Here is a 13,369-nt window from a genome sequence, read left to right as displayed (position 1 = left end):
CCAGGTCGATCTCTATCAGGTGGGCATCTTTTTGCAGAAAATTACCCCACTCCTCCTCGAAAAAGAGTCAGTATCATCCCCAAAGGATGAGGCGTGGAGGAGAGGAAGAGAAAGTCCTTCACCACTGCCAACTGGCGAAGGAGTGCTTCCCTCAGAGACAGTGGTCGGTGGGGTCTCTAGGGCGGTTTGCTTTGCCCCGGCCTCACTGCTTGCATCCTATCGGCATGAGGGTGTGCACTCTACTGCATCGGCATGGTCACCCTCTTGGAGTGGGGAAGCTTTGTCTACCCCATTTGTGGACAAGGCACTGGCCACCTCTCCACAAACAACACCAGTTAAAGGGGGGTGGGCGAGCATGCAGGGTGGACATGACTCGGAGGGAAGCAGCCAAGTCAAAGAGGGCCAAGCTGGCTAAACCCTCAATGTCCCTCAGATTGGAGGAAGGCGGCTGAGTGGGGGACAAGCGGGGTGAAGGGAGAGCAACAGTAGCTGGCGAGGTGGATGGTTGGACCTGTTCACCCCTTGAGGGTGTGGCAGTCTCCTCTAACTGTGGCATAAAGAGCACAGTGGTGGCTGGCTGTGCAAGCAGACAAACTTGGTCACCCTCCAAAGGCACCAAAGCTCTTGTAGGGGATGGTGCTGAGGGCACAACTACGACTGGAGACGGGAGCATTTGGACCTAGGTGCCCTTTGAAGGCGTTGAAATTTTCTTGTGGGAGGCAAAATGGGAGAAGAATCTTCAAAACGGGTCCTTTTTCATTGGCTTTCATCCTCGTTCTTTTTCTTGCTCATTTTCTCCCTTTTCTCGATAGTCTCCTCCTTCTCAGATTGTCTCTTTTTCTCTTTCTTCCCTTGAGTAGCATGGTCACGCCTCTTACTCTTTTCAGAGAGTTTTGGTAGACGATGGGCAATAGTGATTGAAATCATAAATGAGCGCCCTTGAACATAGGATCCATTGGAAGACCTCAGGAACTGATCAATATAAAAAGGCGTCAACAAAAAGTTGGTCTAGAGATCATCAGGATGAGCTTTAGCCCAGGAATGGACATTTTCAATTTGGGCTAGTTCCCGGTGAGATAAAGGCTTCATGGTAGCTCACAAGCTCTTGTCATCAAGTTGAGGGTGTCAAATCACCCTAATTGGAAAATCTCTGAAAATGTCTTCTTGGGCGGGAAACTCACAGCCCTGAACGGTAATAAAAAAAAAAAAAAAAAAAAACTTGGATGTCCAAGCTTTGGCATTGGGAGTAACGAGTCTCGAACCGGGCCAATGCCTGCCCGTTATCCTTCTTGCTGAAGCTGACGACGTTGGCCTTGGTGGCAGCCCTCACATTATAAAAGGCCAAAAATTTACAGGCAGTCAAATCGGGATAGGGGTCACCGAGGGGCTCCAGGACCATGTGGAAGGCGATACAAGCACAGAGATACACCCTCAACGCAAAGGGATGTAGTTGAGCTGGTGCCAGATCAAGAAGGTCCAAGATATCACGAAGAGGGCGGTAAAAGGGGAGCCTCAACCCATGCGACAAGAGGTATACGGTTATGGAAACTTTACCAGCAAAGCCCTTGTCATCACAACATCTAGATGAGGGGACCTCCATCACAATCATTTTGGGGATACGATATTCATCTCGAATCCTTGGAAAATGCTTTTCTCGGAGGCCTGAGTGCCACCCCTATCCATCAAAGGTCATGCCTTTAGGGACTTAGAAGGGTTGTACAGAGCTTTCACCTTGGTTAGCCATGGAAACTAGATGAGAGAAAGGAAGCAAGAAAACGAAAGAAGACAAAGTAGGCAAGAAGCAAAAACAAGAAAGGAAGCAGAGAGAAAGAAAAGCTAGCAGAGGAAAAATTAAAAGAGACAAATAAGAGGTATTTAAAGAAGAGCAAATATGGAATGCCAATGGATGCAGACATCATGGCCTAGCACTAAAGCAGAAAAGTAACCGTCGCATGAAAACCTCTCCTCCCCTTATGCCATGACAGTAGGAAATCATAGGGGCTCCTCGATTTTTGAAAAAGTGAAACGATGCAGGAAAAGAATAGAAAGTTGGCGAGCACTTAAGGGTTGTGGATGGGCCAGACTTGTACCCACAGTTATTTGCTTTCCGTACGCCAAAGCTCATGGTAAACCATCAAAAGATATAAGGTTTGGAAGCAAATATGAGACCCATGGTGAGGTTCACTACATTTACAAAGCGGTAGGATTAATTAATATAAATTCCTTATGCCTAAGGGCGAAGAGAATTAGCGAGATAGCTGGAGGACTTATTTAAACAAGAGCCAATTCTATCATAAAAAGCCCAAAGTGGGAAAAGCCCATAGAAGAGGTCATTGGCTGATTGAAGGGAATAAGAGAGTCCAAAGTGCATTGAAATTGTACATGCACCACACCATCTTTCATGGAAATATAGAGACCTCATGCAGTTACATGATCATTCAAGGTATTGAGTGATGATCCACAATGATAAATTCTAAATAAGATAAGTATTATGTATGAGCCTATATATATCAGGTAACCCTTGATAGTAAAAGATCGAACTTTCTTCTTCATTCTGAATTCTTTGGTTGCATTTACTGACTTAAGCATCGGATTTTTTCTAAGTGGATTACACTAAAGCCTCTTAACAGTACATGGTCGAATGGTTGCAGAAGGGAAGTGGAACACGTCCTTAACATATATATATATATATATATTATATTCCAAAATAAGCCCATGGTCTTAAACAATGTCGTTTCACTCATTAAAGTAAAACAACGTCGTTTCAACATAGCTTAGATCCTACCATCAGCCGAGCGGTTCTTCACTGGTTCAGTCCAATTCCTGACTTCAGCGGTCGGTTCCTGTTGGTGGCGACCGATTTGAGTGGTTCCTGTACACCCTTACGTTTGAAAATGATAAAATTTAGGATGAAGGTAGTGATAACGTCATATTTAATCATATATTTGTAGAAGAGTCGCGCTACACCCATTGAAAGTGTAGCCTGAGAATGGGTCCCAATAAGGCCAAATGGCCTTATTTATTTATTTTTTTCATTCATTTTTTATACTCTTAAAAATTTTTAAAAAATTCATAACATTATTAAAAAATAATTCCTTAATTATTAAGTTAAGAAATGAAAATAAAAATTATATGGAAACCATTCTGAGGACTACTGAGAAGAGCCCATATTAACTTCCATATAGTGTCAAAAGGGCATAAGAATTAGGAACAGCTCTGCAGCAGATGAGGATAAATAAAAACAAGAAGATGTTGCTGCCCAGGATCGAACTGGGGACCTTCAGTGTGTAAGACTGACGTGATAACCACTACACCACAGCAACACATGCGATATATAGCGCACTTAACGATTTTTAATAATACTAATTAACAATGCCCCAAATAACTAAAGTGTTATGTCTCCTGCACATGGAACCAATAAACTCAATCGCCAAAACAAAAACGCTCCCATTTTTTATATTTTAAAAAGGAAGAATAAATCAACGAGATCTTTAAAGATATAATATTGAATATCTATACCCATCTTATATATATATATATATATGAAAGCTTTGAGATTTAGTTGGACACATTAAACTATTTTAGAAAAATTACTGCGCCGCCTGAAGTATTGGAGTTGTTCCATTGATGTGTTACCATCATGTAGTGCTATGTGATTTATTAAAAGAAAATTAAAATCATAAACATAAAAGGGTAGAGGAAATTTAGGATTTATTTTTATCATAATTTCGAACTCCATTTTATATTTTTAATAAGCCACGTGGTACCAAGTGATTGTGCAACATCAATGGGGCAACTTCAACAGTATACTCATGTGGAAAAGTAGCAAGACTCAAATAATCATCGCTATTAAGGTATATGGAAAATGTTATTCTTTATTTAAAAATAAATTTTATCATTTTTATTTATTCTAAGTTAAATTTATTGATATAATATATGTTGATTGATTGTTAAGTTAAAACCAAGGGACTGACTTTTCAAACTAGAAAAGAGTTTTTACATGTATCCATTGAATTGGGGAAGTGGGGTCTGGTGATTAAGAAAGCGGTTACCTCTAAGGAGGTTTCTCTCAAGGCTCTATCTGAAGTTCTTGAGGATGAAGTTTTATACGTTCACTCTTGAGTGGAAGGTGAAATATTGGCTTACAAATATTGAAAAGGAGGGCGTAGTAGTGTTTGATACTGATGTTCAACACACTTTAACAAAAGACCAATTCTGCCTTGTGGGAAAGATTATGACTGAAAGGAAAATCAATCATGAGAACTTTAAGATAACTATGCTCAAAGTATGGAAAGTTGGTAATGTTATTCGCATTGTTGAAATTGGAGTGAATCTGTTTCTTTTAGAATTCAATGAGCAAAATTTTCAGAGAGTATGGGATGGTCAACCCTGGCTATTTGATCAGAATCTACTTTGTCTAAAGTTTTTTTATGGTCATGAGTTAGTATCCAGTCACGCTTATTTCTGGGTGCAATTACATAACTTGCCTCTTGAGTGCTTGAATCATACAATGGGATCTCAAATTGGTAGAATGATTGGGAACATTATATAGGTGAAAGTTGATGAAAATGGCAATGGTTGGGCAAAATACATACGGGTTCTTGTTGAGATTGATCTTTCAAAACCACTTGCAAGAGGAACTATCTTATCCCTGAAAGATCATCATGTTTGTGACGCCTCCAAATCCCCACGCACGAACACGGGAAAATCAAGACGTCCAGATGATGACATCATGGGTCACCACCCTATCGACGTGCCAAGTGTGTGTAAAATCAATGAATGTGCACGAGAAATACACAGCGAAAAGCAAAATCAATAACTAAATACCAGAATTTTTCTTAATTTAATACAAAACTGTTCAAAAACATATATAATAAAATATTACAAGATCCAAATATAATTCAAAGCAGCAACAAGATATTAACTTCAACTCAGATCTCCGGCAGAGCCGCATCCTCGGGCTCAACCTCCTCCTCCTTCTCGATCTTTGCATCAAAATCTACGGTACCAAAAATGGTGCTACAAGTAAGCAAAATCCAAATACCACTAAATAAAAACATATTAAACCCAACAATATGCATGAAAGAATGCCATGCACATATCCCATAAAATCATAATTTTTCCACGCACGCCAAAAACCCATTTGGCAAAAAACATAACCATTAAAACCATTCCTCGCCATTATCCCAGATAATAGCCCAAAACCGCTACCACCATTTTCCCAAAAAATGGATCAAAAGCCTTAACACATCCTCGCCATTATCCCAGATAATGGCCCAAACCACCATTTTCCCATAAAATGGATCAAAAGCCTCGAAACCAAATCTCGCCATTTTCCCAGAAAATGACCCACATCCGAAAACCATAAAAACGATCCAATTATGCATGCACCATGATCTCCCCTAGGGATCATCCGTACACCCTGACTCTGTACCACACCGCAGGTAACGACTACGCGTGTGACACCTAAACGAGCGATGCCCAGACTCGTGCCCAGCGCGTCCCTGGCCAGGCCATCCTCTAGTCTCCGCCACTCTAAGGACCATGGAGTCGACACGACAGCGTTACTGTATCGTGCGATCCGGTCGTCATCCTGCGACAACCCAGGGGATGTCACTCAGTATTATCCACTCCCGAGTGACCAGAGGAGCTCCACCGAGATAATAACCCATCCTGGCTTGGGCTCGTGAGACTCACACACCCGAAAACCATTTACGCCAACAAAACATGATTTTCTCAAATAAATAAAATACACAAATATGCAATATGCAACGCACGCCTCATGGCACGAATAACCAACCAAAATCACAAACAAACATAACCAAGCACTCCGTCCTCAAACCATCCGACCCCCGAACTCCTCGGACTCAGTCCGGAATCAGCCAACCAACAACAATAATTTATTGTAAGAGCAAAATATATTTAAATCTAAAAGTAGAGTTTGAAAAATACTTACAGCGCTATATGGTATTTTTTGAAAGCTCGCGGCGTTGCAAACGGCGGAAGAAAAGCAACGTAACAGTATAATTTACACTGTGGTCGTGGGTAATAAATTACCCATTTTTGAACGGGGACAAAACAAGGCTCGGGATTGATAGGGAAAGGTCTTCAGATATTTATGAAGTTAAGGGAAACGAGTTTTGGCCGTGGGTGGTGGTGGAAATGGCGGTCGAAGGCCAAAAAAGGGCTGAACGGAGTTGAGCTCGTGGGAGCTACTCTGGCAACGGATCAATGTCGGAAATGGGTGGTTTAGATCAGTAAGAGGTAGGGAAAGAAGCTGTGAAGAGATGGTGGCCGGAGGTGGTGCGACGGCGCCGGAATCGATGAAAAACCGTATGGCTTGGAGGAGCTCGTGGTGGCTAACGGTGGCTCGGATGGAGGTGAAACTTGGTGGGGATGTTCAGCGGTGAGAGGGGAAGAAAACTAGGTGGGTGGTGTAGGCCACGCCACCGGCGAACAGCGGTTCTGGGCTGCGAAAGCAACCGGCGACAGGGGGAAAAACAGAGCAGGTGCAGTGACTTCCAGTGGCTCGTGGCGGCTAACGGCTAGTCCGATGACTCTGAAAATTGGTGGGGATGATTTCTGGTGGGAGGGAAAGAGAATGGTGGGGGTGGTGTATAACACATCCGCTGGACGGCTGCGCAATGGGCGGCCAAAGTGGCAGTGACGGTAAAAGGAAAAAGAAGGGGTAGCGTGCAGGAGAGGGGAAACGGGGAAGAAAGAAGAAGAAAAAGAAAGAAAAGAAAGAAAATAAGAAAAAGAAAAGGAGAAAGGGAAAAATAAAAAGAGAAAAGAAAAGAAATGAGGTCCAATCCTCACTTCGGAAACCAAAAATAAATCCGCCGAAAACGATATTAAAAACCGTAAAACGACTAAAATAAATTAAACATGATATCAAATAAATTAAAATCAATTTAAAATACATTAATTTAAAATAAATAAACCAACATATTAATTAAATTAAAAACAATCCTTCAGTGAAAATGTTTTTGTGCTATTTTAGTATGAGAGGCTACCACGGTTTTGTTTCTCTTGTGGTGTTATTATGCATGGAAATCTTGAGTGTTTGAACAAGGTTGAAGCCACCTTTACCATGCAATATGGAACATGGTTGCAGGCTACTTCTACTGATACAAAAGGAGGTGTAGGGAAATTCATTATTGGATTTTCAGGAAAAACTTCCAACCCTGGTGCTACAAAACATTTATCTCCTTCGTGTCTTTCTAGTAACTATAATGATAGTTATGTGGCAGTTGGGAGTGTGGATAATGCGTGGCACTATCAAAAGGAATTAGAAGGAACTGTGATTGGCTGCCTATAAGAAAATATAACTTCTTCAACTGTGACTACTACAATTTTCATAACTTCCAAGCCTAGTCCTGTTCTACAACATGATCTCCCATCTACTTCTATTGATGCAATATCTTCTGTTGAAGACCCATTAATGATGATGGATTTGGTACTAAGTTGCTGGAAGTCTCGGAACATAAGGATTTTTTGTGCCATCTCTTTCACTGCATCAATTGAAGAACAAAGTTAGAAATGCTAATACTAATGATGCTGTTATTCATTCTGGTGCTACCTTGACAACCAGGAAGAGGAAGTTTCTGCCTATTGTTAATCGTAGTAATGATGACAAAATGATGTTGAGAAGGAAGCAAAGAAATATGAAGATATTAGCGAAGGCTGGTCCCTAGTCCCGCCAAGAGAAATGAGGCTTTTAAGTTGGAACTGTCGAGGGCTTGGCAACCCTGAGACAGTTCATGACCTTAACCTTATGGTTAAGGATAAAAAGCCAAATATTGTATTTCTTATGGAAACTAAGTTACATAAAAATAAGATGGAACGTTTGATGCATCTTTTTGGATTTCCTAATATGTTTATTGTTGAAGGGTTGGGTCATGGTGGTGGGTTGGCTTTGTTATGGAAGGCTGATATTCTAGTAGAAATTCACAGTTATTCACAAATGCATATTAATTGTTGGGTTAATAACATCCCTCCAAAACCCCATGGATGCTCACATGCTTTTATGGCCATCCCATTACTGAAAAAAGAGTAGAAGGATATAACATTTTAAGGCATCTTAACTCTTTGAACCCTCAATTGTAGCTTTGTCTTGGTGATTTCAATGAGATTTTATTTCATAGTGACAAAGAGGGTGGTGCAACAAGGAGTGAAAACAGAGCTAAGGGAAGTTTACTTGGTTGAATAATTGAACAAATGATTCTTTTACAAAAGAAAATCTTGAAAAGTCCAATTGCCTATTTCTTTTATTTTACCTAATACAAACATTGGAAAATTAAAAACTATAAATTACAACATAACGAAATTTGAAAATATATTGAAAAACTAAAAGAAACATTTAGCACAGAGGCTGTAATGGCGCGTGAATGATATAGGCCCTACTTGGAGAATGCCTAACCGTCGATCTTGAATATACTGAAGTCGCTGGCTCCAAAAATGCCGTGTGTGGCGACAACAGAACCCTTCTATGTGTTGGCGCATGGAATACACAAGCTTACTTTGACCTGCAGATGTAGATCACGTGCTGCTCCTTTTGACAAATCTTTTTGCAGTATGAAAGATTGACGGCTTGGAAACCTTGCGGTAGGGCGCATGGTGGTCGATTGCCACCAGAAAACATCACAACACCAAGTCTCCATACTTTGACCGTAAAAACTAAAATAAAACAAAACACATACGAGAAATAAAAACACATGGGAAGAATGGCAACTAGAAGGAGGAAGGGAGGAACCGAAGCTCCCAACCCCCTCGGTTGGTTTTGGTTTGGGTGGGTTTATAGAGAGGCAGATGTTCTCTCTCTAGAAATGTTTAGAATTGAGTAATTTAGCCTTTACTTAGTTAAAAGCTTATACAGCAAATTATTTCTATTTCAAGTTAACATTAAAACATCCTGTCTCATTCTCTCATCCATGCGAGGGTGTGCTTCTTTTTATCCAAAAATTAATCCTTGAAATCCGGGAACCTTAAAATCCTCGAAACTAAACCATAAAACCTTGAACAACACTTCCTCCTTGGTGTCTGGTGACATTCGGACCACAAAATCTCCTCTGTCGGCGTATCTTCCACGCGCTTTTGAGACCTAGAAATCATCTTGGCCTTCCTGCAATTGTCCTTTCCCAATTCTTTCGCCTTCTGTTTTTTGCGATTAGTAGTGTTTTGGCTGCGTTGAGTTTGTGCGGAAAATGGCTAGAATAGTGAGGAGCTGTATGCAATCGATATTGAAACTGGTGAATTCATTGATAGGGATGGTTGGGATGGCGATGATTTTGTATGCCGTGTGGATGATAACAGTTTGGCAGAGGCATATGGGCGAGTTGCCTTTTGATGGATCCGACCACCCAGCTCCATGGTGATTTTTTCTTCCTTTTATTTTTTTTTTCTGGGTTTTGTTCGAGTTTTGTTATTTTTTGTAAGGTTATTGCATTTGGGGACTGTTTCGTTATTGAGAAAATGGGGGAAATGGCTAGAAAATCTAGTGTTTATCGATGGCTGTTTGGATGATCAAGAAATGTGGATTTGGGAATAGAGAACAATGGAAATTTAAAGGACTATTGTCTAATTATAGTCGAAGTGTGTTCCACTAGTTTGAACTCTCTCCCGGATCAAATACCTGTTTTATAGGGCTCAGAAGATTGGTGGTCCCTTTCTTGTCTTTTGATCTTGATGTGTTAATTAACCACCATTGTCTAATTGGTGCTGTCTTGAAGAATTCTTAAGAGTTGATTATGGTATGAATGAGGTCCTTGCTTCGCATGTGAACATATTAACAAAAATAGATGAATTTGTTTCCTTGGAGTACATGGATTAATTGGAAGGAAGTCTTCCCCCCCATCGAATAATTTTTCTTAGCTATTATAAGGATTTCGTTTTCCAACTTCTACCTATTGTTCTTTATAGATCACTTCGGACATTACCTATTGAAGTACATAGATTATTGAAGGAGTTTGCCTCTATTTTTTTTTAGGCCTGAGGAGGTATAGTTTAACATTTTTCATAGCTGCTTTCATTAAATTTATCTTTAGAGAAACTGCTTCTATCTGTGAATTGCAGGTTCATTTACACTTTCCTTGGCCTTGGGATCACTTTATGTGTGATAACATGCACAGGTCATATTGCTGCAGAGACTGCAAATGGATGTTGCCTTTATATAGTATCCTTTTTTAGAATAAATTGAATCGAGCAATAATGTTCCTGCTTTCATCTTCTTTCTAAAGTAATTATGGTGCTATAGTGCTTGAATTTACCTGTCTTATCTTTTTAACATGTGTTTAGATTATATTATCAACTGTTATATTATCAAAATATTTTGATTTGTTAGTTTTTGCCCCTTTATTGTATCCATTGGACTTGAACTCTTTCGTAAAATGTCACCATGTAAGTTGCAATGCAGTCATATCGGGAAAATGATAATTGTGTCCATGCTTGGTTTATTTCTAAAATTCAATCCATTAGCCTAAATTCTATTAGCCCATCTATTCTTTGAAAACCCATATATGATGCCATGATACCACCTTGATTCGTTTAGGGTCCTTACGATAAACTGATTATACCTTTTTCTTTTACTTTTATAATGTGTGTAGATATATCCAAAATTGATCTGCTATGTTGTTTACTTTTTTGGATCTTGGTTTGGAGTTGAATTGCGATTTCCCTGGTGGGTAATGCTCAACTTAGGCTAAGAATTCTATTAACTGGGGTTAATGTTTAGTAGTTTCAGCAAGGAAAAATATAATTTAAGAGCTAGTATTGATATTCAACAACTTAGCCATTTTGAATAGCTTGTCCTGAATCATTGTGTTATAACTTCTCGGGTTTAAGGTTTGTCATACTTTTTTATGTTTTCACTTTTAAAAAGAAAAGAAAATTGGGGGAGAGTGGGGTTGGAACTACTTAACAAAGTATGACATGTATAATGGTTAATGGATAGCTTATTAGTTATCAAAAAATAATGGTTAATGGATCATAGTTAACCTTAATGAAAGCAGTATATGCTGTTTGTCTTCTTGCTCCTCATGCTGGAGGCTGGAGTGACTGCTGATATATTTCTGAATCGTAACTGGGAGGAGGTATATGATGTGCACACTCGTTCTGTTATTTCTTATTTGATGACTGATTAGTTTAAAAGTGATTTTAAAGAATACGGTAATTATGCTTATTTCACTAACTTGTAACCAGGACTTTCCAGAGGATCCTAGTGGGAGGTTTGCTCAATTCAAAGATTTTGTGCGATCGAACTTTGAGATCTGCAAGGGGATAGGCTTGACCATTGTATCTGTCCAGGTCTCTCTCTCTCTCTCAGACTCTTGACTTATTTTCTCAAAATTGCCCAGTGCATTTCCTTGTCTTTGATGATTGCCAAAGTTCTATTGTTTTTCTTCTTAGAATTTAGTTGGGGATTCATTTATTTTGTACATTTCCTCCGTGCCTCTTAGGGTTATGCTTTTCCCAGTACTTAGACAAAAGAATTACCTAATTTCTTCAGTGTAGTATGATAAAGAACACTTTGGATCCTAATGAAGAAGTTTGCTTCTCATATTACATGGCAGGGACTCTCTCTATTATTGTCAATGGTTCTGAAAGCTCTTGGGCCACATCAATATTATGACAGCGATGATGATTATGCTCCTGATCATAGAGTTCCACTCCTTAATAATGCTGTTCAGCCACATCCTTATGTTGTTGGTGACCCCATCTATGGATCAAAAAATGATGCATGGAGAATAAGAGTTAACGACAAGGTAAATTGTAAAATGTAAACTGCTTTATCTGCTTTATCAAGTCTTCAATCAAAACTGTTGCTTTATACAAGAATTATACTATTCCCAGGTTCTATTTTTTTTTTTCCCCGCTTTATATATTCTTTTTGTTTGTACCGTATCGGTTCTTATTTGCTCAAGATGGCCGGTTTGTCGTTACTGTTTGTGATTTTATTTTCTTCTTGTGCTTCACTTTATTTATCAGACAAACAGGTAACATGATCCAAATCAGGATGAAGCTCACTTCTGGATCAATAGGAAGTACAGGGATGTAATAGGGCATATTATCTGATGCTCCTTAGTCCAGCTAATTGATGGGGGTTGAGATTGGAAAGCCATCAAGTGTACTTTCAGAGGTGTTGATGATGAAGTAAATGTTCATGTGTAATACTCTCCATTAAAGTTGTAGTTTAGAAGTCATGAGAATGACCATACCATATCACATATATTTCTATTTTTCTCGGCTTATAACACATGCTTGTCTTGCTAAAAAATAGCGCAATATGTTGTGAGATAATGAGATGGGCAGTTCAATAATTTAAGGAATAAGCTTCCAGTTACTTCTCCATTGCTATGTTATATTGCGTTCTGGTCTCATGTTGGTGTAGCAAATCATTTACTTGCTTTTCAACAGATCACCTAATGGAAAGCAGAATCCCATGAATCCATGATGAATATTGAAGGAAAAACAAAAGTTACCGCCAACGCACACAAAGACCTGCTGGAATCTCGGTACAATGATGGAATTACATTTGCTCCAGATCACTTTTACTACTATATGTATATTACACATTTGAAGGCGATAAAAGGAAAAGGTTTTGTGCGTGTTTGGCTGCTATGAAATTTCCTGATGGGTTTGCATCAAATACTTCTCAGCATGTTAGTATTAGTGATCGCAAAATGATAGGCATCAAAAGTCAGAGTGTCATGTTTTTTCACAATTACTTCTTCCAGTGGCCATTGGTGCATACTTGAGACAAAGACATACAATTTGACAGAACTAAGCACCTTTGCTAGGGAATTGGGGGCACAAACACTGTCCTTGGATGTGTTAAAGCTTTTTGAGGGTTAAATCGCCACCATTATTTGTTAGCTTGAGCTGATATTTTCCCCTGCTTAATTTTTTTTTTTTTAATGTAATGGTGCACCTAACCATTCAACCATTGCGGGGGGGATTACTTGCCGGTCCAATACAATATACGTGGATATATCCATTTGAGAGGTATTTAGGTAAATTCAAGTATCAAGTGAAAAATAAAGGTGGCCCAAAAACCTCCAATACTGAGGCTGTATTAATGTCAAATGTTTGACATTATGTTCCATGATGTTGAGACCACCTTCAATTGAGACGAACAAAAGAATGATGATGATGACACCTAAGAAATAGAAGGATTATTTGTCTTCTCACATAATGTGTTTTATCTATCTCATCGAGTATTGCAGTTAGTACGACTAATTGTGGCAAGGTATTCTCCCTGTCAAGGGCATGCACACCTTAAAATTTATTTGTGACTTTATTCTCGGACAACCAGTACCAATGAAAAAAAATTGTGGCATGGTATTCTCGGTAATTTGTCAACAACATAAAC

General features: G+C 39.3%; 1 protein-coding gene and 1 non-coding gene across 2 annotated transcripts; one reads left to right on the top strand and one right to left on the bottom strand.

Moving 5' to 3' along the window:
- Positions 1–3,250: 3,250 nt before the first annotated feature.
- TRNAV-UAC lies at positions 3,251–3,323 on the bottom strand. Its single transcript has one exon. It is a non-coding gene; the product is annotated as a tRNA-Val (tRNA).
- Positions 3,324–8,753: 5,430 nt separating this feature from the next.
- Positions 8,754–12,348, top strand: LOC122308299 (tetraspanin-19). Its single transcript, XM_043121546.1, has 6 exons — positions 8,754–9,373; positions 10,075–10,174; positions 11,010–11,090; positions 11,200–11,304; positions 11,571–11,762; positions 11,986–12,348. The coding sequence occupies exons 1-6, from the start codon at positions 9,207–9,209 to the stop codon at positions 11,995–11,997; spliced, it is 657 nt and encodes a 218-aa protein (XP_042977480.1). The 5' UTR covers positions 8,754–9,206; the 3' UTR covers positions 11,998–12,348.
- The last annotated feature ends 1,021 nt before the right edge of the window (positions 12,349–13,369 follow it).

This window comes from Carya illinoinensis, chromosome 4, assembly GCF_018687715.1.
Source record: "Carya illinoinensis cultivar Pawnee chromosome 4, C.illinoinensisPawnee_v1, whole genome shotgun sequence".
In the NCBI taxonomy this organism is placed as follows: domain Eukaryota; kingdom Viridiplantae; phylum Streptophyta; class Magnoliopsida; order Fagales; family Juglandaceae; genus Carya; species Carya illinoinensis.
This window is presented reverse-complemented; position numbering and strand designations above follow the sequence as displayed.